The 22524-nt window shown below is 49.0% G+C and overlaps 2 protein-coding genes across 5 annotated transcripts in view; one reads left to right on the top strand and one right to left on the bottom strand.

Annotated features, from left to right (window-relative positions):
• Positions 1 to 13: 13 nt before the first annotated feature.
• On the bottom strand, positions 14 to 20516 carry LOC144137933 (uncharacterized). Of its 2 annotated transcripts, XR_013315766.1 has the most exons (3): positions 18680 to 20516; positions 18536 to 18592; positions 14 to 452 (listed from the first exon to the last, which is right to left on the bottom strand). XR_013315766.1 is itself a non-coding variant. In XM_077669968.1 (2 exons), exons 1-2 carry the CDS (start codon positions 1780 to 1782, stop codon positions 350 to 352), a joined length of 396 nt encoding a protein of 131 aa, XP_077526094.1. In that variant the 5' UTR covers positions 1783 to 2783; the 3' UTR covers positions 14 to 349. The 2 variants fall into 2 exon arrangements, 1 of the variants encoding a protein (XP_077526094.1); XM_077669968.1 differs by lacking the exons at positions 18536 to 18592; positions 18680 to 20516 and adding an exon at positions 1490 to 2783.
• Positions 17200 to 22524, top strand: part of LOC144137916 (uncharacterized) — a 42311-nt gene continuing 36986 nt past the window's right edge. The window contains exons 1-2 of one of the 3 annotated variants that reach the window (XM_077669939.1): positions 17200 to 17360; positions 17418 to 17530. In XM_077669939.1, coding sequence (XP_077526065.1) covers positions 17266 to 17360; positions 17418 to 17530 — 208 coding nt within the window. In that variant the 5' untranslated portion in view covers positions 17200 to 17265. The remainder of the gene's footprint in view (positions 17361 to 17417; positions 17531 to 22524) is intronic. The other 2 variants (XM_077669946.1, XM_077669955.1) reach the window with 2 other exon arrangements.

Below are 22524 nucleotides of genomic sequence, written 5' to 3'. Positions count from 1 at the left end.
TAACAATCGCACATATTTATTTTCACGCAAATGGTTCTACGTAACACTTCGAGAACGCCCGCCTATGCACTCGAAGCCGAATTCCAAAGGACTCCGAGAAGATCTTGGCACTACTCCCGGCAGCTCCGCAGCCAACCTGCGGCCACAGTCAGCGGCCTTTGGGCACGTGCCGGTACCGCCCAACAGCTTCAGCCGACCGCACGCCCCGTCGTCCAGGGGGCGACGTGGAACCTCGGGGTTCAGGATGAGCCGGCGGGCACATCTGCTCCTGAATGTGCTGCTGCTGAGCGGGAACCACTCGTACCAGACGGCGCAGCTGGTGACCCGGAACCCGCGCAGTGCGCAGCAGTCAGTGCGACCACCACGTGGCCACCCTCCCCAGCCAGGAGCCCGAGCTGAAGGCCCTGGAAGAAGCCGAACCGACCGGGGACGTAGGTGGCCGCGGCTGCATCCTGCACAGCATGCGTTCAAGATGGGGTTGAGGGAAGAGGCCTTGACGAAACGAAACGTAAATGATGCACGTACACTCGAGGTGGTCGGCGAAGTTCAATTAGGTGAGTGCGCTCCTCTGTGAGCTGCTTAATACAAACGAGTTGACACGAAGAGAAGCAGGGAAAAAAAGCTTGTTTAACACACACTATAAATCCCCTTCGACCAACCATTGCTCAATACTACCACAAGGAATACATCAAACATAAAGAGCGAAGGTAGTAATTATGCAAGAAGTCTACGCTCCGCAAGTTCAAGCTTGAGCTTACGTACTTGACAATCATCTCACTAAACGAATGCAAAATAGGTGAGAATCCCATTACATTTTCGAAGGATCACCTCCAAGCAGTGCTTAACCTTTCAACTCAACGAAAGAAAGGGAAGAAGCAAGACGCGATTGTCCGAGTCGTATCAACCAGAGCTACCGAATAATTACAAAGCGCACAGAAAAGTCGTAGTTTTTTTACGTGTACACAGATGCTAACAACGAAAGAGATATTCAGCCACACAACGAAAACGCAGCCTGGAAGGTTACGAGCACGGAAACGCACGTGCCAGGGCCGGTCCTGATGGATGGGGAACGCCTGCCATGTGGTCATGACACATCGCCTGAATAAACCAACAAAAAAGAAAAAAGCGACCGAATACAGCGTGAATATATCTAAATCCAACTATCTATCCACACGGCGGTACCTGAAGAGGTACACAGACGATGCGCTACTTAGTTTTATGCTGTGGATTTGATCCCCGGCATTCACACCTGTTTTTATAAAGGCAGACAACGAATTTTCATGCGCCCAGCTCCAGGTAATGCAAATTAACGCCCCTATGGAGCGTCTTATTGCCAGGATCATAAGTGAAAATCCCAACTGAATTTGAACAAAGAAAAACCAAATAAGGAAAGAAGGCCTATTGAACACACGGTAAACTTAAATCAGAAAAATGTTGGACACGTGTAGGTAGTCGCAAAAGCTTGGAAGCCACGAAAAGAACAGCTTACGAGTACGTGGCATACGTCGTGTCGGTGATGCGCTGGATGGCGGCATGGCTTGAACGCCCATGCAGGGCCCACAGTGCCGCGCTGCCCATTTGGCACAGCAGACGTCGACGTGAGCGGTAGGCTTGCAGGCGCTCCTGGACGGACGCCTGGTGTACGAAGGCCGGCCGCCAGATGGGAAGAGCGGCTACCAGTGCCAAATAATCTCCAGGAGGCAGAGGAACCAGAAGCCGTGGGGCAGTTCGAGCGAGCTGAGGACTTTTCTGGCCCTGATGCGACGACTGACGATGCTCCATGGTCGGCTGTTCCCCAAATCGACTGTCTTCCCGATGTCGTGCTCCTCCGCTCGTCGCTTCTTTGCACTCCGTGGCGGAACACAATTGGTCTCCTTGATTGCTAAACGATGTGAGCTAGGAGGCGCAGTTTTGAGCGCGGCGTGTCCCCATTGGCGTGTCTATACCTGCACGTCAGAGGTACGGGTGTAATGGCACGCGCCTACCGCTCGAACCCTCGCTTGGTCTCGCGAGCTCGCGTGACCTCGCCTCGCCGTTCGCCGTTTTCGCCTTCGTCGTCTTCAGCCACCCAAGAGCTGCTCGCAGCGCGACCTTGCATTTTCAGTTAAGTTGGTGCATGCGGGCACTGATGATGATGACGACGTTTAGTGGCTTAGGGTGTTACACGGTGACCTTAGCTGCAACCCTGATTCACCACTCCTTCAAAGAAAACCAGAAAATGTTTACCCTTTTTGGTACTTTAGTGCCATCTTTCATTGCATGCATTTCCCCCCTCAAGATTATAACCGTCTTTTCCTCACCTCTACTGCAAATCCGGGTTAAAGCCCTAAGACACGGCCGCTCGATGGAAACAAGGTCCGGCCTGCCGAAACGCGCGTCGGCAATGGGCGAGTGCATGATTGCGGAGTTTCCAGTTGCGGCCGCTACTTTCGGCGGGGGCACCCCACATCGGTGACGGCTAGAGTTCCTGTATGTAGCTCCCCTAGGGGAGCAGAGTTGCGCGTCCATCCGCCATCTTAATTCAGTTCCAGGTCATGCGGGAAAGCCACCCGTCTCGCATGCCGGAGCTGCCGACGGAGAGGATTGTCGGAGAGGATTGGCGAGGAGCGGCGTGGACGAAACAGTCGGCTGCTTATCAGCTGAGCGGCCGTCGCTGCCGCCGCTGCCACAACCGCCGATGCCCAGTTGTGCAGAACTGACTGAATACGGGGTATTGTGCGCAGCATTGAAAGAGGGCTTTCCTGTCGAATTGGTACCCGCGGCACGTGGCAATCAGACGCGCAACTCTTGCGCTCCGCGATATTCAGGAACTCAACTGACGGCTCACCCGGCTCCCGCTTCGGAGCGCCTTCGGAGCTGCCGGGATCATCGCGTATGAAAGCGGCTTCAGCTAACGTCCTGTCTCGCGTATATGGAAAAAAATTAACCCCATCTTCCCGAAGGGAACGCTGAGTAGATGCGGAGCATCTCGGGGTTCCGTTGTGTTTCCGTTCTGTTCGTAGTCGAATTTGGGGGACCCACTAACTGACGGGACTGTTGCTTCCATCACACTTCATCGGAAGAACGGAGTGATGTGGAGTCAACCGCAGCAAGCGCTGAACTGAACGCGCGCAGCGCGCTACCCGATTTACATTCAAGGTTGAAGGAGAGGAGACGAGAGGAGGAGAGATGCGCAAGCGCCGAGCATGCGCCGCGAAAGCAGAAGCGAGAACGCGGGAGAAGCGAAAGCGAAGTGCACGCAGCTGGTACGAGAGAAGTGGCGGAAGTATCGCGCAGCTGTGGGAGAGAGGGAAGGAGGAGAGTTGCGCATGCGCAGTGTGAGTGGGGACGCCGACGCGGGACATGCCCAGACTATAAGATGCTCCGCATCTAATAATACTATTACCAGTGACCGGAAAGGTGGCCTGCAATCCCTAAAAGCGTGGTCTCATGAAATGCTGTCAGTGAATGGTAATCGTGGCTTAAGGCGGCTTCGATGACGCCGCCGCTTCAGCAGCCGTTCAGCCGTCACACGGTGTTTGGGAAAACGGCTGGGCATCCTGTTCCAATGCGAATATGGTTTGAAAATTCTTTTAGGTGTATGCTCCGAAGTGAAACTATGACTGCTGGCATTTATTACGCTAAATTATTTGAAACGAATTATTTGAACTGAAATTATTTATTAAAAACAAACGTATTTTAAGCTTGAACAACGTAGTTTGAGTTGCCTATTGGCGGTGAGATCTTTGAGTGGCGCCCCCTGGCTCTGACGTCGGCTTAGGGATTCGCGCCGCTGTCGTCTGCTACACACCGCTTGTGAGGGGCAACAGTGCCTGGGCTAGAAATCGCCCGCTTCGTTGCTATAGTGCGTTAAAAAGCGTATTTCTAGCGACTCAGTTATTTTGCCAGCTTCTGACGCATCTGAATAATTTGAAGCTGTATCCCCCACAAGTTTGCAACACACGAAGGGATATAGGACAACTTTCTTCAGAGTATCGGTCAGAAGATCGTGTGTAACTCGTCCTTTCTTGCTTATTCGCGAGGATCAGTGATCAGAGCTTCTCGATACATATTCAAAATGCGTAGGCTTTCCTGCAGTATTTTTGAGATGCTCCTATGAAGACTCAACAGTAATTCTACGTACCAAGCAGCGGCCTCTACACGCTCATCGCACAGCAGGAAATAAAGCGGCTTTCTTCTGTTTCTTTCGTTGTTGTCTTGTATCGGATTAATGTTTCTTGCTTTTTTTTCTGCCCAATGCATTAATTTTTCTGCGCCGTCACCAACTTCTTATTAGGAGGTTTCGGGATGTTTGGGAGCCTCACAAACGTAGTGTGGATATTTCCTTCATTTTGTATGGCATACATACCCTTCTTCACAAATTGGCTTTCATTACGGCTGCGTGCAAGAAGGTGCATATCCGCAGCGTGCTTTGTTTATTCACACGCAAATACAATGAGAAGGTTTGTGCTACGCCACCGCGATCGCGCCCTAAACAACGTGGTCCACAGTACTCGAAGGAGGCTTTTGTGCTCCGAATTTCTATCGTAATTATATCGTTATCATAACGAACTGACTCTCAACTCGAACAATGATGACATGATTACGGTGTTGACGGCATGATATACTCGCTAACTAACGTAATAAATAGTATGCCTGCATATATTACAAGACACGAAACCGAAGAAGAATTCCAAGTAGCTCTTTATTGCTTTTCAACCCTTCCAGGCGCGAAGAACAAATCCTATTCTACTCGGGATGGCGTTCTATGATTTGAAGAAAATTACTTTTACTCTCTTGTCCTGGACTGAGGACCCGGCCCACTAACCAGATCGATTTTATTGTTAAACAACGTTTTCCCCTCCTCCCCTTACTCCTCCTCCTCCTCTTGAGTGCAATTTTCCTATAACGCATATCCGAATGTCGGGAATATATGGCTGTGCAAAATGTTCCGAAATATCCCTCCAGGTCTTAACAAACATATATGTGTTACTATAAATTTAACGAAGACGTGACTCGTTTTGCTCAATAAACCTCCGTACTGGTTAGATGCCTGGTATAGAATCATCACGCGCGTATATACACACTGGGTTATTTGGAACTCAACCTACAGTTTTTGCAGTCTATAGTGCATGTCGGCAAACTTTCATGCCTTGACAACGTAAAGTGATGTGACAAAACGCGTTCGAGCGTTCGGCAAGGTTGCAAAAACTGTTTTACCTTACATATGATTACCGGGAATCGTGATGCCTTCTGCCAAAGCCGACAGCCCTGAAGGCCTAGAATTTGTTTTGGTCTTCCATTTTCGCTGTTGTCGGTTATTAGCAGCTGACTGTTCCTTTTGTTCGAATGCTTACATGAGAAGCTGACGTCTATCTCTGACTCTTCGCGCTCCGCACAGGACCGGCTTCGCAAGGAATGGGGTGGCGCCGGCAATGATTCTCCCGTAGCGGTATCCAAAACTATACTTTAATTGACACCATGAGCTAGTCTGTGCGATTTTAAGCTTATTATTATGATAAAAAGTTACCCACACGCCAATTCTGGTGCGGACAAGCATCAGACGTTGACCGAGCGCAAAGAAACAGCAGGGAGAGCGATCCTGAGTGAAGCAGACGACAAATGCGAGAATCCCTAAGCTGACGTCACGGAGGCGCGCTTCGCAGCGCCGCCTGTGTTCGCGCTCACCGCCAATAGCGGCTCAAGCTGTCTCGCCGTGCAAGTTAATATGGCTCAGAAATCCGAATATATATGGCTCAATAATTCTATTTACAAAAAAACGTTGCCTTGTGGCACGACCTTCCCGACAGGTTGGAAAAGCAGAGTGGGGTGGAAAACCAGGCACTGTGTTTTGTTTATTTGTGACGACGAGAGGCTTGCGGTGTTCGACATTGAAATCGAAGATATGAAACACAGAAACCAGGGCTCGCAAGGAGTGTCCCACCAAAAGGACCCACGAAACAATCGTCATGACAATAAAGACGACGGTCACTTATAGTATACATACATTCTCGGTAAAGTCAGTCGAGTATAAAATTCCCACATTGTATCTGATTTGCTCACATATGCAGTTATACCCCCTCCCCCGACCCCCACCCCCCCCCCCCACACACACACACACAAATGAAATACCGAAGTTAAACAAGTTAACCCCCTGAGGTGGATTATAGTGGCTATGGCGCTGTACAGAAGTCGCTGTTCCTCATCGACATTTATTTAGAAATTTTTAAATTAATGAGACTTCTCGACGGAGATACGACGGGGTTAGCCTTCAGCGGTTTTCGGTATTCAATGGCCGAAAAGAGCGTGTTGACCACAGATCAGCAGTATTCAACGGCGCCAAATTGCTCCGTATTCGTAAAAACACTGCATTGAAGTTAAGCGTGCAATGCCTTGAAACCTGGGGGTGTGATTGACGACGTGTTCTCCAGAGGTATTGATCTGTCGCTGAACGGCTCTAAATACGTCTCTTATTTGTCGACGCACTGGCGACTGCTTGGCTTTTGGTCGACTCCGGTTAGCCAGTTTAATATTTGTACCAATTACTGTGACCGATTATGATGACTAGCAGTAAGGATATTCAGTTGAGAAACGTACTTTTCTATCGAAAATTGTCGGTGATGGGCACTAAATGCAAGGTGCGGTTGAAAGAAAATATACCATGACGGGGAGTAGTGTCAGTTTCTGTGTACTTCACAAAGGCAGGCTTAGCTATCCACATGCGCTAGCTAGCTGTCGGGATGTGCAAACTATTACGCACATCTGTGGAGAAATCTCTGGAATCCACGCATATACAGCAGCGAGGGAAAGTTTGCAGGCTTTTTAAAGCAAAGCTTTTTACCTCTACCCCCCAAGGGTTCTTTCGCGACCGTTGGTGTCACCAGAAAACTCCTGCGAACAAATAAAAGAAGCTGCTGGCACCGCCAGGAATCGAACCTGGAACTAATATAGTAACAGAACGTAAGCCCGTTGTCTTACCGATTGAGCTATGAGCCCACGTGGGAACGGGCAAGGCAGACGGTGCACGGACCAAGCACATCTGCGAGTTTACCCCCTGCGTTCTCGCCGAATTCCATGTGATAGCGTCACGCGACCTCTCGCGCCGCTGTGCGCTCCGCCCACGGCACGTGTAGCGGCCGTGTGCGTACCTTGAGCATGCGCTAACACTTAGAAAAATTAAAGGAAGCTCACACAAACGCACGCAATCTCACTTATAGTACGCGAATATGCTAAATCCTGTGGCCTCCAGTGTTAACCTCGAAAATCAGACCTTCTTGTCGTCCGCCCTTACGCCAAACGACATCAAGGGAGACAGTCAAATACTCCTTCATGGCCAGGCCATCACTCCAAACCCCATCACAAAGATCCTGTGCCCAAATCTCCTGTACAAAACCAAGAATGACGATCCTTGGGGCGCCTCAAACACTGCATCAATCAAATCATACACATGATCAGGCGAATTGCCATCAAGAGGCGAGGCCTTACTGAAGCCAATACCCTTCGTATAATTCAAGCTTTTGTCCTCTAGAGAATCACTTACGTCACCCCCTATCTTCTTCTCGGCAAGGATAACGTAAAGATGCTTGATATAATGATTATAAATGCGGTTAAGCGGGCCATTGGTCCTCGCTAGAGTGCGTTCACGGAGAGGATGCTTAGGATGGAGCTCCACAACACGCTGGAAGAGCTAGAAGCTCCTATTGAGCAGAACTGCACTGGGTCCCCCAATCTTTCACCAGATTGGCTGGGCAGCACGGAATGTCACTCCGCGTGATGTGCTCCCTGACTCTTGGCGACAACTAAGATGCTTCCCCCTTTACCTAGAAATATGAACCCCTCACACCACGAGGATCGCCGACAAGCACCGACTCAAGCGATCAGCACCACCCTGGGCGGGGATCATGCAGATATCTACACTTGCGTCTCCCAATATCGAGGGCAGCCGTGCGCCATCATGGCGGCTACCATTACAACCAACCTCCTTGCGTGTGCCTCACTAAAGACCCAAGACATTTTGGCAGCAGAAGAGGCAGCCATCGCCTTGGTCCGAAATGTAGTCAACGATTCGAAACAAGCCCAGCAGAATTACTAGCCGGCGTGGGTGTCCCGAGCTGCACTGCGTGTTCTAAAAAAACACTGCCCTACCGACTGCATTCACCTCATCTAGACGCCTGCTCACGCTTCCATGGAGGGCAACGAATGCGCCCACAAACAGGCCTGCACTTTTACCCCCCTCCCCCCAATGCTATGGAGCTCCGCGAGGACAGTTACCGGCCTGTCACGTTCAGGGACATAACCCAGCATTATCGACTTCAGAGACACACCCTTCCGCCGCCGCACCCTTAACTTTCCACGGAACAACTACCCTACGGCCCATACCATCAATCGCGTCTTCACTCAAAGCATCCTAATCGGTAGGATGCTGAATGCAAATTTTTCTCAGAAGTAGAAACACTCCTCCACATAATCGGGGTGTGCGACGTTACCCCTGAGCACCCTCCCCTTTTTCCGTCAACTACTCAACAACCGCAATTGGAGATGCTGCTGTCCAGCTCTCTCAGCTGGTGGACAGAGTACAGGCGGCGCGGAATGCATATGGGCTCAAGTGAAGAAGGAACCACTCCCCTCGCCCGCCCTCTGGGCCTTTCAGAAGTGTGAATAACAGTATTTCCTCCTTCGAGTCCTCCTCCATCTCTCGCCGATTTCTTCGTCTCTGTCGGCGGCGTCGGAGACAGAGAAGAGAGATCGTCTAACAGAGGGTTTGAGCTTCCTTTAATTTTATAAAAAAAAAAACAAGTTTCCACTTATGTGCTTCCCCAATACAACTCAACCACACACCGTTCATGAATTATGCATTGGTTTAACCTGAGCAAAGAATATCTCTTTGAAGTAATCAAAGGTGTGGTTAAGTGCATTTCACTTGTCTCTACTTTCACTATTTGTAGAGCTACGTAAGTGAATTTAAGCTATGTCGCATTGGTAATTGTTCCGGGGTCCGCTTACAGCTTTGCTTTCCAAGCACATTCACAGGGTGGATTGACGCGCATTTTTTAGATACGCCTGACCTTCGTTTATCCATATGCCCAGATATTTGTGTTCCGTTACCCACGGTATTGCTGCTTTTTGAACGAATACCGATTCGTTACGGGCATCGTCATTAAAAAAACCAGAATTCCCTACTTTGCTGTGCTAAGCTGTAACCCCAGTTCAGTGGCTTCTTCTGTTGCAGACGCTGTTTGCTATCTGCTAGTGGTACTATGTCATCTGCATATGTCAGTCCCAGGAATATGTTGTCCCACTTCCTGTCCTTCGCGGCTATATTGAAACCTATTTTACTGCCTTCAAGCTTTCTTTCTAGTCTTGCCATGTACAACATGAACATGAACAACCATGTTCATGATGATAATGATGATGATTAAAGGCCTCCCATTTGAATTGGGGTAATGGCGTGCGCCATCTATGATGATGATGATGATTATTAAAGGCCTCCCCTTTGAATCGGGGTGACGGCGTGCGCCGTCACCTCGTGATCTGATGATGATGATGATGATTAAAGGCCTCCCCTTTGAATCGGGGTGACGGCGTGCGCCATCTAGCCTATCTTAGTAGTTTGAATTTAAATTTAGTCCCTCAACTCGGATTTCTTTTTAATTCTGCCCTGCCGCTACCCCTGGCTGGGATGTTATTTTATCGACTTCCCTGCTTTCTTTCCACCAATACTCTAGCCGCTGCTTAGTAATACCTACTGCTGACCAGTTAATGCTTCCATCAATTGCGAAGCCCAGTGCCTCAGGAAGTAGGACTTTACCCCCAATTCTATCCGGCTGAATCTTTTGGCATCCTATTACTATGTGGTCGATTGTTTCTTTAACCCTGCCACATACAACACATGTCTCATCCTGGGACGAATATTTGCTCATGTAGGTTCGAGTTCTCAAGCAGCCAGCCCGCGCCTCAAAGAGCAACGCACTACCTTTATTGTTGTCATAAAAGTTCTCTTTCCGGATCTCTTTTTTGCTTGCTTTGTAGATTCCCAGCGATCCTTTCTTTTCCATCCTCTCTTTCCACATGAGCGTCTCTGTTTCCTTCACTTGCTTTTTAACTGCCCCCCCCCCTTGTTTATTTGCCGCGGTCAAGGTATATTTAGTCGCCAGCTTTCGCGTCCTCTTCCGCCATTGGGTGTCCACACTTTTAAGGTACATGTACCTGTGCACTCTGGCTGCCCAGTTCTCATCTAAATGTCTAAGCCGCTCCTCAAAACGTATCTTACTTTGCGCTTCCCTCGCCTCAAATGAAGCCCAACCCATATCGCCTTGTACCGCCTCATTTGTAGTCTTACTGTGAGCTCCCAGGGCTAATCTGCCGACTGCCTTTTGGTTAACCTCCAGTCCCGACATGATATCGGACTTTAAGCATAATACGGCATTAGAGAACGTGAGCGCCGGCACCATTACCCCTTTCCAGATGCCTCGCACTACCTCGTACTTATTGTATCCCCAAAGTGCTCTATGTTTCATTACTGCTGCATTTCGTCTCCCTTTCAGTTTGAGGTGTTCTTCATGGGCATTCAGGTAGCCTTTTCCTTCATTAAGCCAGATCCCCAAGTATTTGTACTTATTTACTAATGGTATGGCTTCCTGTTGAATTCTTATTGGTGCTGTATGAGCTTCCTCGTTGAACACCATGACTCCAGATTTCTGTGGGTTAAAATGTAGGCCTAGGTACGTTGCCTCATCCCCACAAATGTCGGCCAGTTTTTGAAGGTCTTCCGCATTATCTGCCAGCAACACTATATCGTCCGCGTACATCAATCCCGGAATCCGTTGCTCCACCAACTCTCCATTGCTTCGGTACGACAAGTCAAAGCCTAATCCACTCTCCTCCAATCGTATTTCCATTCCTCTAATGTACAGTGTGAACAGCAATGGCGAAAGGGGGCACCCCTGTTTTAAACCTCTTCGAATGTACACGGGCTCTGTGCCTGTACGTCCTTCCCATGTAATATGCGCCTTGTTATCCTCATATATTGCCCTTAGCAGCCCCACAAATTCTGACCCAATCCCCTCTTCTTCCAGTATATGCCACAGCAATCCCCTATCTACGTTGTCATAGGCTCCCTTTATGTCCAGAAACAGTAGCCATGTTGGTCTGCCCTGTGCTGCCGAAATTTCGATGGTCTGGGTTATTACGAAAATATTGTCTTCTAAGCGTCGACCCGGCCTAAATCCATTTTGCAGTTCCCCTAAAATACCGTTACTTTCCACCCACTTCAACAACTCGGCTTTTATGGCTTGTATAGCTAATCTATAGAGCACTGACGTGACTGTAATCGGCCTGTAAGAGCTCGCCTTGTCCTTCTCTCCCTTGCCTTTATAAATCAAACTCATTCTGCTTTCGCGCCATTGCGTGGGAATCCTCTCGGATTTTATAGCCCGCTCGATGGCTCTATACAAGTGCGTCTTTCCCGCTGGTCCCAAATGGTTGATAATCTCTATTGGGATACCATCCGGTCCTGTTGCCGTACTTTTAGGAACACTGTGTTCTGCCTTTTTCCAATCCAAAAATTCGATATTGAATTTTTTATCTGTCGCTCTTCTATTGGCCACATGTGTCCGGGTAGCCGATATCTCGCGTGTTTGGCCGAAAGTATTTGCTATGACTCCATGTAGGTATTTTAATGCGCTGTCCCCCAGGAGAACGTTACCGTCGCCGTCCTGTATCTGAGTCTGCACCTCTTTAGTCGTCGTTCCCAATGCTTTTAAATGATTCCAGAATTTTAGGGGGGTGCTCTTATCCTTCTTACGTATACCTGATACCCGTTTCTCACTCGCAGTTTTAATCTTTGCTTGTACTAGTTTTTGCACCTCAAATTTCTTTTCTCGGTACCGGCTCCACCGTAACTGCACCTCTTCCTCCTGATATCCCATTTGTTTTGCCTTACTGTGCAATCTAGAAGCCCGTTGTCGCTCTTCAATAGCCAGTTTAATTTCCTTGTCCCACCAGCTTCGTGGTTTCCTTTTACCCCTCCAGCGGTTTTGTTTCCTTACTTTGTATATTTCCTTCTGTATACAACTCACAACCTCGTCATATTCCCACACCTTCGTGGGCTGGGCCTCTAATTCTCTTTCGATGCTATTGACGATGTGTGCTATCTGCTTTTCGCTCAATTTCGGGAGCCCAACCTCCGGTGTTTCCTGCCTAGCCCCTCCACTGTCAAATTTCAGGATTATACGCCTGTGGTCGCTGCCCAGGCTGTTTTCTTCTTCTTCATCTATCGTCATTTGGTTCAACCGCTCGTGCGTGTGCTCTGAGACCAGGCCGTAGTCTATGCAAGCCTGTCTATTGCCGCTTTGCCACGTTATCTGCCCGTCGCATTTATGCTCCCGGTTAACTATTACCAGTTGCTGTTCTTCACACATATCTAGAACCATTGAGCCGCTATTGTCCGTATATCCATCTAGATCCTCAATGTGGGCATTTAAGTCGCCTACTAATATCACCTCACCGGATTCTTTAAATTTCGTTATGTCCTTCCTAAGGCAGTCCACCAACTCTTTATTTTGTTCTCTGGCGTCATTCCCTGTCCACAGATAGGCCACTCCCAACCGTGTCTTTTTTCCACCCACCATTCCACAAACCCATAAGTGCTCCTTACAGCCCGGATTCTCCCTTTGCCAATTCCCTCCTCGCCTAATCAACATGCCCACGCCCCCACTTTTCCTCTCTCCCGCTGCCCTGTTGCACCCCACCCATACGTAGTCATCCATCACTGGTGGCTCCTCCATATCTCTCACGTGGGTTTCAGTCAGGGCGTACACGTCAATTTCTTCTTTCTCGAGTTGGGTTTCTATCTCAATCCATTTTTCCTGCTTGCGGCCGCCTTGCATATTTATATAACTAATTTTAGTTCCACGGTTTATTTTCCTTTTCTTTGCTTTACGTTTCCGCCGCCGTGCATCAGTCCCCCCTCCTTCCTGCCTTTCGCTACCGCCTCCACTCAGTCCGCCTTCTTCTTGAATGTTCGGGGCCCCCCTAAAAAAGCCACTGCGCGGGCTGCCAGTCGGTGCCCTACAGGCTCAGCTAGACGGCCACTGAAGTGTATGCCGTCGAACACAAACGCCCCGTTGCGGCCCGCACGGACCAGGTCCCGGTTCAGGTTGACCACCTCAAACTTCATTGTATTACCCAGGGTCCAAAGCTCCCTGTTTGCCGCAACCACCGCCCTTTCCACGTGGACCCCTTGTTTCTGCACCTCCGGCACCGTGCAAACCGCAATCTGCACATCCTCCGAGACCGCCCTCAGCTCGGTGACCCCCTTCGCAATCTGCCTTGCGAACCCTCCCCGCGTCCCTGCAACACATCGTTCACGGTAGCATTTCGGCTGGCGTACCCGCAAATTTTCCCGCCATTTTTTCGCGGGGCTACCATGGTTGCCAGACCAGGACTGCCCTCTTTTCATTAGCTCGCATCATCCGTAAAGGCCGCGGATCTGTCAGCCCGCTCTGGTTACAAACCCCTGCTCGCTCGCGCCGTGGGCTCGGGCTCGAGCCTGTTTTTTTTTCGCTTCGTCTCCATGGTTGCCAGACCAGGACTGCCCTCCCCTTTATGGACTGCCTTTACGGGCCCCATACGTTTGTAATACCTCCCGTGGGGACGAAGGGACGAAGCGAAAAAAAAAGCCAGGCTCGAGCCCGAGCCCACGGCGCGTACAAGCAGGGGTTTGTAACCAGAGCGGGCTGGCAGATCCGCGGCCTTTACGGGCCCCACACGTTTGTAGTACCTCCCGTGGGGACGAAGCGAAAAAAAACCCGGGCTCGAGCCCGAGCGGTGAGCGCGCAGGGGTTTGTTACCAGAGCGGGCTGACAGATCCGCGGCCTTTACGGATGATGCGAGCTAATGAAAAGAGGGCAGTCCTGGTCTGGCAACCATGGTAGCCCCGCGAAAAAATGGCGGGAAAATTTGCGGGTACGCCAGCCGAAATGCTACCCTTCCCCGACTCTTTTTCCGGGAAGCTTACTAACCTTCACGCGTTCGTCGTCTCCCACCCTCCCCTCAATCACCTCTCCCACCCTGGCCATGTTGGAGTCGCCGACAACGATGACTTGGCGCCTCCTCTCGCCTTTAGCCGGCACTTTTGCAGGTGTTCGGGGTCTGCTGTGGTTGACCACGGCAGCAAATGACCTGGCTGGCGATCCACCCCTTCCCGGCGTCGCCTCGGGGCTTCCTTTGCTTCCCGAGTCCGCTCTGCGTCGACGGACACCACTCGTGCCCGCAGCATCAGTCGCCCCCTGTGGCTCTGTGTTCTCGCCGGCGTGCCGCTCTTCGTGCTGAGCCCGCGCACTCGCGTCGTCTCCTGCCGCTGGAGTCACGACCTCTTCCACCCGCTTTTCAAGCTGGGCCTGCTTTTCCCGAGCTTCGTCCAGTTCGGCCACCGTGCGCACCAACTGGGCGGTCTTCGCCTGCCCCGCCTTGTCAAGCTCGGCCACTCGCGCCTCGAGAGCCACCCGCGCTTCTCTTTCCTCCCTCAGGTAGCCCTCCAGCTCCTCCACCCTCGCATTCAGCTGCTTCTCAAGGCGTTCGAAGCCCAGTCTTGCCCGCTCGCAAGGCCTACATTCGAAGGGCGCCTTCTTAGCGTCGGCCACGCGCTCGAACGCCGTCTCCCCCAAGTAGCACCAGCGCAGGCACTCTTGGCACTGCACCTGGTCCTCGTCCTCAGTGCCCTTTCTCGTCCTAAAGACCATTGTTCGGCCAACCCCTAGGCCTACGTCGCCCGTCACACAAAGCCCGCTACTTCGCTATAATTGTTTTTCCCCACTTGATCACTGACGCGCCCGTCGCGCCACCACCGTTCGGTCACACTCGTTTCTCCCAACCCTCAAAACATTTCTGTCACTGCGCTAATACAAAAAAACATGAACTACTATGAACTGCTAGCTACCACGTGGCTTTACCACTTGTTACATTTAGGTTCCCGCTTACTCACGCTAACTGCTCTTTTACCTGTTTACCTCTATTAATTAAGCCGATTCCTACTTTACAACATTATCTCTCATAAGCAAAAAAAGGAACGAAAAAACCAAAAACTTATCGTTTTCGTATTCCGCGCCGTCACCTCCGTGCTAGGGTCCCTAGAATTTCTAGGGACCCTATCCGTGCCGCTGCTGCTGCGTCCCGTTTTGCCATGTTTTGTCCCGTTTTGCCTTAGGCTAAGGCCGCCACCTCACGGCGTGCAAAGGAGTTAACACAATTACACCACGGCCTCCGCGATCGGCTGCCGGCGGCGCGCCGTTGCTCCGGCCGTCCCATTCGGCCGGAGAGAGCGTAATTTCGAAGGGGCCGTTTCGGCGCTTTCCGCCGCACCGCGGCGCGCGGAGCCGATGGTTGAAAGCAACAGCCATTCGTGCTGCGCCGGTCCGTGAAATGACTTTTGACAGCTTTTGCGCTCTGTATGGCAAAAATAAACGGCCATAGATGCTTTTAGGAATGGAAAGTAATATTACAGCACCTGGTGATGTCTCTATATCGGCTACGGTGGCGACAAGACGGGTTTATTTCACATGCGCTGTCCCGCACTACGCTCCACGGAACCGACTGTGCCGTTCCGATAATACCGCGGTAGCGAAATTTCCCGGGTTTAAATGATGTTCAAATCATAAACAAGTATTGTTATTTCTTATGCTGGCGTACGGTCTTAATTCAGTTCTGTACAGCCAAGGCTATTAACTTGAGACGACGGGTGGCCGCTGTTTTTTCTGGCATTCGAATCAATCTTTATCGGTCGTAATACCCGGTTGAGACTGAAAAACGCCGGAAGTGAATTATGTTGAGGGATTCCTGAGCGACATCGTAACCTCCGTGGCACATCTGCGTTATGCTATTACGTTTTCGTTTTCAGCGGCAGCAAACAAAAAATAAGTTTAACTTAGATGTACTCCGTTTTTATTTCGTTCTTAAAGGAATCTCGGTGCCTACTGAAAAGCGCAATAACCACTGTGGGTGGTATGAATACCTAAAATACTCGAACTTTTCGTTACTGATTTCAAGTTCCATCTGAGAAGTAACTTAGCTTTTATATGTTTGGTTTGAATGTTAGCAAGTTCTCTTCACCCTAAACAGTTACCTATCACAGCGCACAAGCGAGTCCAGCGGCCGCATGGCTGTTTTACATAATCACTGCGGAAGCATAATCACTCAATTACGCAAAAATATGGAGTTGGGGCTTCGATTAATTGCACCCTGCTGGTCCGGCCGCTGGTCAGCTTTCACACAGAATAACGGCAGTAAACTGTGTTTTTTTAATATAGACAGTAGTTTTATTCACAAATGTAGGTTCTCAAAGCGTGTGCCTGACACAAGCAGAAAATATTTCAGTGCGGTAAAAAATTTCATATATATGCTTATAATTTCGAATCACGTCGCAGTGCCCTGGATGTCGGCGCGATGGGGCCTGGTAGGTGACCGTTGCAACAACATGGCACGCCAACTGCAAACTTGTTCTCATCACCCCAAATAACTATTTATAATAACTCTATGAATAACCTCCGAGAAAGTACTGCGTACCACTCCGTATGCTCGCTCCACGCTTGAAACATGGTCAACCTTTCGTTGATCGCTAGCACACCTTTGCTTCAGTTAAATAAGTTTCGCTAAGCTGCTGAGACAAGCCGACTTCATAAAATCATTGTCAAGTCTCTTATTTCATCAAAACAAAACGCCCGCAGAGGAGCCAAGAGGAATTACGACAGCGAAGACACCCAGCCGCGAGCGGCCGAACCATCGGCTAACACCGCCACCTCGCGGCACGTTGCGGAGTGAGCCGCATTACATTTTTTGCTGGGGGACGCGCCGAATGGGACGGCCGGAGCAACGGCGCGCCGCCGGCAGCCGATCGCGGAGGCCGTGATTACACCATTACATCTCTCCGCCTTGCTCCGCGCCGAATGGGACGGCCGGAGCAACGGCGCGCCGCCGGCAGCAGATCGCGGAGGCCACGCTAAAATTTGGTTTTGTGCATAAATCAGAGACTCAAGCGGGCCTGGAGGTAAATCCAACGTTTATATTAATATAAACGTTGGATTTACCTCCAGGCCCGCTTGAGTCTCTGATTTATGCACAAAACCAAATTTTAGTGGCTTACGGCGCCCCTAGCGGCATTTTGCACATTTTTTGGGGTTATTCAGCAGGCATATACAAGAGGCTGTGACAAAAAACTCCTACGACGCTGCGAAGCCAGTGGGAAGTCGACACAAGCCGTTACCGAAGCCACAAATCGTTTGGTGCCGCCGCATGCAAACCGTACAACTTCTCGCGAGCTCCTGCAAGCGTCCGCCACCCCGTAAATTTGCCATTAGGATAACTCGGTATCTGTTAGCGTCCGTGCTGTACGTTGTTCTCCTTTTTACTTGCCGCACTCGCTAACTGCCCCCGCTTTGTCGCAGTGCTGGTGCCTCCGACGACGCTGACAGCGCGCTTCCTGCAGAAACAATGCGGCCTGTGGAGATCTTTGTGCTGGAGCACGCCCTCAAATACCAAATGGGTAACGCCGTGAAAGGTAGCGTGTAGCTTATTTAGTAACGTGCGCTCGAGCGCGGCACTCGGATGTGGCTTGATGCCAGTGTTTTGTTTCCGCAACCAAAGATGCTGAATGCGGGGCGCGCTAGTCCTGCATGCTGCACTGTTGTGTCGCCGCCACTTGGTCAGGCTGGAAGATTTTATTGTGTGCAGGTTCAGGAGCTGATTAAATAACTTCTCCGTGATCCTGACGATGCCTTAGATCGCCGTAGACCGTTGTCAGTAGCGGTTTCCGCCACTGTAGCCGTATCCGGATTACAAACGCTGCTTCCCCGGACGCCGCTTGTAGCGTCCGCGAGCGGTGTGTTCGCGGACGCTACAGTGACAGATCCACTCCCACGAGTGTACTCATCTCGTACTTTAGCGAACATTTCAGCCCTTATTCGAGGACGCCCGACTACTTGTGTGAGGACGCGCGCGTTTTGTATGGCCCCCAAACCTCTCTCCCAACCGGGCCCTTAGCATCGCAACCGGGTGGAAGCCTTTGCCTAGGCTTCACTGTTTTGTTACTTTTGCACTTCCCACCTTGTCTCTATAACTGTTTTGAAAGACAAAATTGATAGCTTCGTTGAGGTTAATTTAAAGTCCGCTGTGAAGGATTCGGGGCTGGATGTTTTGGCGGCAGCAAAAACTGCACGGTTGATTGAATGCTTATTGAGACCCCTAATTTAAGGAACTGTCGAGGAAACCTGCTATGAAGCATTTTTATAAATTACGGGGTGAAAGTAGCAAGATTTAAAGAGTCAGAAAATAAATGGAAAAAGCGACCACAGCCTGCAGCATTGTTTTATATAGCTTAGGTAAATGATTATGCATCGTCAAAACAAATTACCAGAGCTGGTTAATGCCCGTGCTACACGAGCGTTTCGAAGGCCTTCGAGTCGATTGTCATTTGACTGAAACGGCACCTTTGAGCTGCTACGCGACGTTTTTCAAAGGCATTTGGTTAAAATGGCATTTGAGTCAAAGGAGCACGAAAACTGACCTTTGAGAGTCTCAAAGGCCTTTGAAACACGAACGGTCGTACCCTCGGGCTCAGTTTCTGCAAGCCATAATAACAAAAACAATTATTTACGAGTAAAACTTTGCGTTTGAAGGGCAAGATATTCATAATTTTTCAATTGCTCACTTGTTTTCGTTGTCTGTCACTCGCTGTACGATTACGAAGCAACTTGGTACTCTCAACACCGGCGGTGCGAAAAAAAACAAAAATAAATTGGCTGCCTTGTGCATGTTTTGTGCGCGCTTGTAGGTAGTTATCAATTTGATCTCTAATATTGCTTTTTTGCCCGTTTTGACTTTAAAATTACATTTTTTTCGCCAAGAACGAAACAGGACAGCAGTGGCGACACCAAAACATGGCGGGCGAATGCGAAACTTTCAACTGCCTTTGAGAATGGTCGTGTAGATCGACAGAACTCCTTCCAGTTCTCGTGACATTTGAAATTTTGAAGGTCATTCGACTGAAATGTCCTTCCAAACGCTCGTGTAGCACAGGTATAAAACACTCATTTACAAGGTATAGATGCTTATTTACGATTTTTGATAAAATAGCAACAAATGCACTCATGCTTTTGTTCAGTTAGGAAGGAAGTTGCAACATGTGACAACCGTGAAATGTGAAGGGATTCGCCATACTTCGTTGTTATTTTACCTTCAGTCTGTAAAATTGTTCATATTGAATATGAAAAAAAAAAAAAAAAAACGTTGCAGTGGTTGCCTGAAGTTGCGGTTGTGTTGTCTGTTGTGTAGTAATAACTAGCTGAGAAATGAAAGGAACTGTAATGCCACATTTATTTCCTCAAACCAAAGTGGAAATATCTCGGTAGGTATGCAGTTGGTGGGAAATGTACACGCAACGGCGGGAATGTTGTGTAAGGGGTTTTGAAATGCTGCTCAACGAGGAGAGCAAGGCTTGTACTTCTCATCGAGGGTGCTTCAGTCTCCCTGTCATTGATCAGTGCCTTCACTTGAGGACGCTGTCCAAAAAAAGTAGGCAGTGTTAGGAGTCTGTGAAATGGCAGTGTTTGAAGTAGCCGCAAAGTAGCCACTCGCAAAGGTGTTTTCTTGCGAGCGCGTGTACTTCATGCGAGCTCCAGCATGAAGAATTGGTACAAAGAGGCCACCCCACATGCTGGGTGCGCCTTTCTGTGCTACTGTGGTTGGGGCAATTCTGGGGGGAAGCAGTGATGCAGATGTGAACATCTTTTATATCACAAAATGCATTGTATGCCACCAGCCAGTGAAAAATTTCTGTTAGTACATAATGAGGAATGCAAACGACGGAGTGCACAAGCTCTGATAACATGCGCTGCTGTTCAGGGCGTTAGCTAAAGTCAAGCAGATGGGCCAGCCAAGCCCAGCCAGATGAGCCAAACAGCCAAGCAGATGAGCCATTCAGTAGAACAACCTCCACTTTTTAGTTCTTGCATTGCACGAGGTCACTGTGCTTGTGGCATGTGCTTAATGCATGCACCAACATGCATTCTGGCATGCATCGAGCACATGCAATCAAATTTGCAAGGGGGAGCTAAGTGAATCAATTATTTGCTTGTGTTTTGAAAAATTCTGCTCTTTGGGGAATCTCTGCCTGAATTTAGAATACCTGCTCTCTAACGTTCTTCTTTTCAGTGCTCACAAGGGGCTACTGTGCGCAGTTTTCACATGGGCAACTTTCGTGGGACGTGTTACCGGGGAATTTTTCGGTACTCCGGTGATCCGGGAGCACTGGTTTACATCAATTTTCTCCCACATTAGAGGACTTGTAATTAGTTGGCCTTACTGTATATCTGAATGCACTCCCAAATATTGAGGTGAGTGTGTAATAGCCCACTTGTTACTGCACTCAAAGCATATCTGGAGGCTGTGGGTTGGGATGTTGTTGGCAGCGACATGTGCTATTTTTACTTCTTACCTAACAGTTCAAAAGTGTTTGTTTTGAAAAAGTAACAACTGTATATTTGCCCTGCGCTTTGGCTTTGCCTTCTTGACTCTCAGCCTTCCTTTCATTTATTTGTGCGTTTTGCCGCCCACTGGTATTCAGCTTTGAAAGTCGAAATGTGTTCGATATTTCAGCCTTTTTTAATGTAACTGTATAGAGCATGGCAGGGCCTTTTCGGACTCTTTTATTCAAGATTTATTTATTATTCTCACTAGTTTTCCTGCCCCACCAAGTCGGAGAAATTGAGCAGTGGCCGTAGATGTTCCATCACATGTAATTGGGGAAAGGACAGCAGTGGCCAAACTGTACCAGAGAACTGTGCAGCTGTGACAGCGATAATCAAAGGGAGCAGACCATGCATGTACACATTTCCATGCCTCTGAACCCATTTCTGTCTCTGTGGCTATGGACATGTCCTGCTGCATCCTTGCTGCAGCAGTGGTGCTGATAGCACACACGTGCTGCAGCACGCGCCATGAGAGCTAGTGAGAGAACAGTGCTCTCAGCAGAATACAAAGTGGTCATTTTTCTTTTGATTTTTCTATCAACAGTACTTAATGGTCGTTCAACGATGCTGTAAAGAGCATGCTAATGTAAGGCTGCCAGTGTCTCAAGCTTGCAGATACAATAAACACTATTCAAAGGCTCTAGTCACTCTCCAGTGCTATAGCAAAGGTTTAGATTGCTTCCAATTTACCTTTTTTGAATCGTAGCAATTTTCATTGTTGTGAACTTGTAGAGCACGTGTTCTTGTCCCACCTATATGTTTCTGTTGCACCCAGTTAAAAGTCCTGGTCAGCAAATGCACGCCGCAGTCAATGGAGAATGAAGGCAGGCTGATATTGAAAGCAAACACACACGTTCATTTTCTCGTCATTAGGGACGATGGATTTTTAAGGAATTCCTTAAAAAACATTGGCAAGAAACTGGGGTCATATATTTTCTCATCTTGGGGCAGATGGATTAAAAAAAAAAAACATCTAAAAAGTACCTTGTGCAAAACTGTTGTTGGATACACAAGCTCGTGCTTTGGTATTCAGTGATGCACCTGCGCCAACTAGCTTGTCTGTCCACGTTACTGCAGCTCATTACCAGCTCGTGAAGCAGGCATAATCGTATATTAATTTTTCTGCTGGAAAAGTAAACGCTTGGTTACACTCCATTTGAACTAATTTACACACTGTTATCGGCACGTCCGAAGCAGTTAACATAACATAAGCAGATTGCTTACAGCAATATCGAATGATCGCCAGATATTGTTGGCATGGTAAAACAAATAAGAAAGCAGAATGACTCGCTCTAAATGCCACTGATAGCACAACTTCACTGGCTCGTGTGCACGGGAAGCGTGTAAAAGATACTGCAGGGGTGATGTCAACACCGTCGCTGCCCTCAGCGTACCGTTCCGTGAATAATGCTTCGAGGCATCTTAAAGAAGTGTCCCGTGTTTTGTTGTCTTCCGTTTTGTTTCAAGTTCGAGCTGCTTTTCCCCAAGAATGCACCAACTAGCACAGATCAGAGCCACTTTAAAGGAGTGGGTTGAGAGGTATAGAAGGGCAATTGCTGCTGTCTGCTCCTTTGGCAGCTACACTTTGTGTATGAAGACAAATACAATTTTGTTTTATCCAAAAGATTTGATGTTCTATACCGCCCAGCGCTTGTCTGACAGCAAACGACGCTTTATTCACTGAGAAATTAAACAATTTTAGCCGAAATGTTAATTGCACCACTGCACTGTGTATATTGCATGATGTCGACAATGACGTATCCGGGGCAGGTTTCTAAAAGAACAGTTAGTGTGTTGGCTAAGGCCACCCACACCAAAAACATTTTTTTTAATAGCCTCGTTACCATCTGCCTTCATAAATGGCGTCACGATACCGCTCAAGGGCCAGTGTCTGCACACGCTTTTTTTTTTTTTTTTTAGCGACTTGTACCTGGCTTATGGCTACGGTTGATGATAGTAATTGTGTTGTGAAATGTTGTGTATGACATGAGAGGAAAAGTGACATAAGTGGCAGTGTTGCTTATGC

The sequence above is a fragment of the Haemaphysalis longicornis genome, unplaced genomic scaffold (genome assembly GCF_048455015.1).
Source record: "Haemaphysalis longicornis isolate Haplotype H1 unplaced genomic scaffold, Haemaphysalis longicornis Haplotype H1 scaffold_1, whole genome shotgun sequence".
Taxonomy (NCBI): Eukaryota; Metazoa; Arthropoda; class Arachnida; order Ixodida; family Ixodidae; genus Haemaphysalis; species Haemaphysalis longicornis.
The sequence above is the reverse complement of the archived record's forward strand: the minus strand, read 5'-3'. Positions and strand labels throughout refer to the sequence as shown.

What these genes read in the sequence shown, in the direction of transcription:
- LOC144137933 (XM_077669968.1), bottom strand. Translation starts at nt 1,782, where the DNA reads ATGGAGCATCGTCAGTCGTCGCATCAGGGCCAGAAAAGTCCTCAGCTC. An exon ending in ACGACGTATGCCACGTACTC is followed by an intron (nt 453 to 1,489) that starts GTAAGCTGTTCT and finishes CATGCTGTGCAG; the next exon opens with GATGCAGCCGCGGCCACCTA.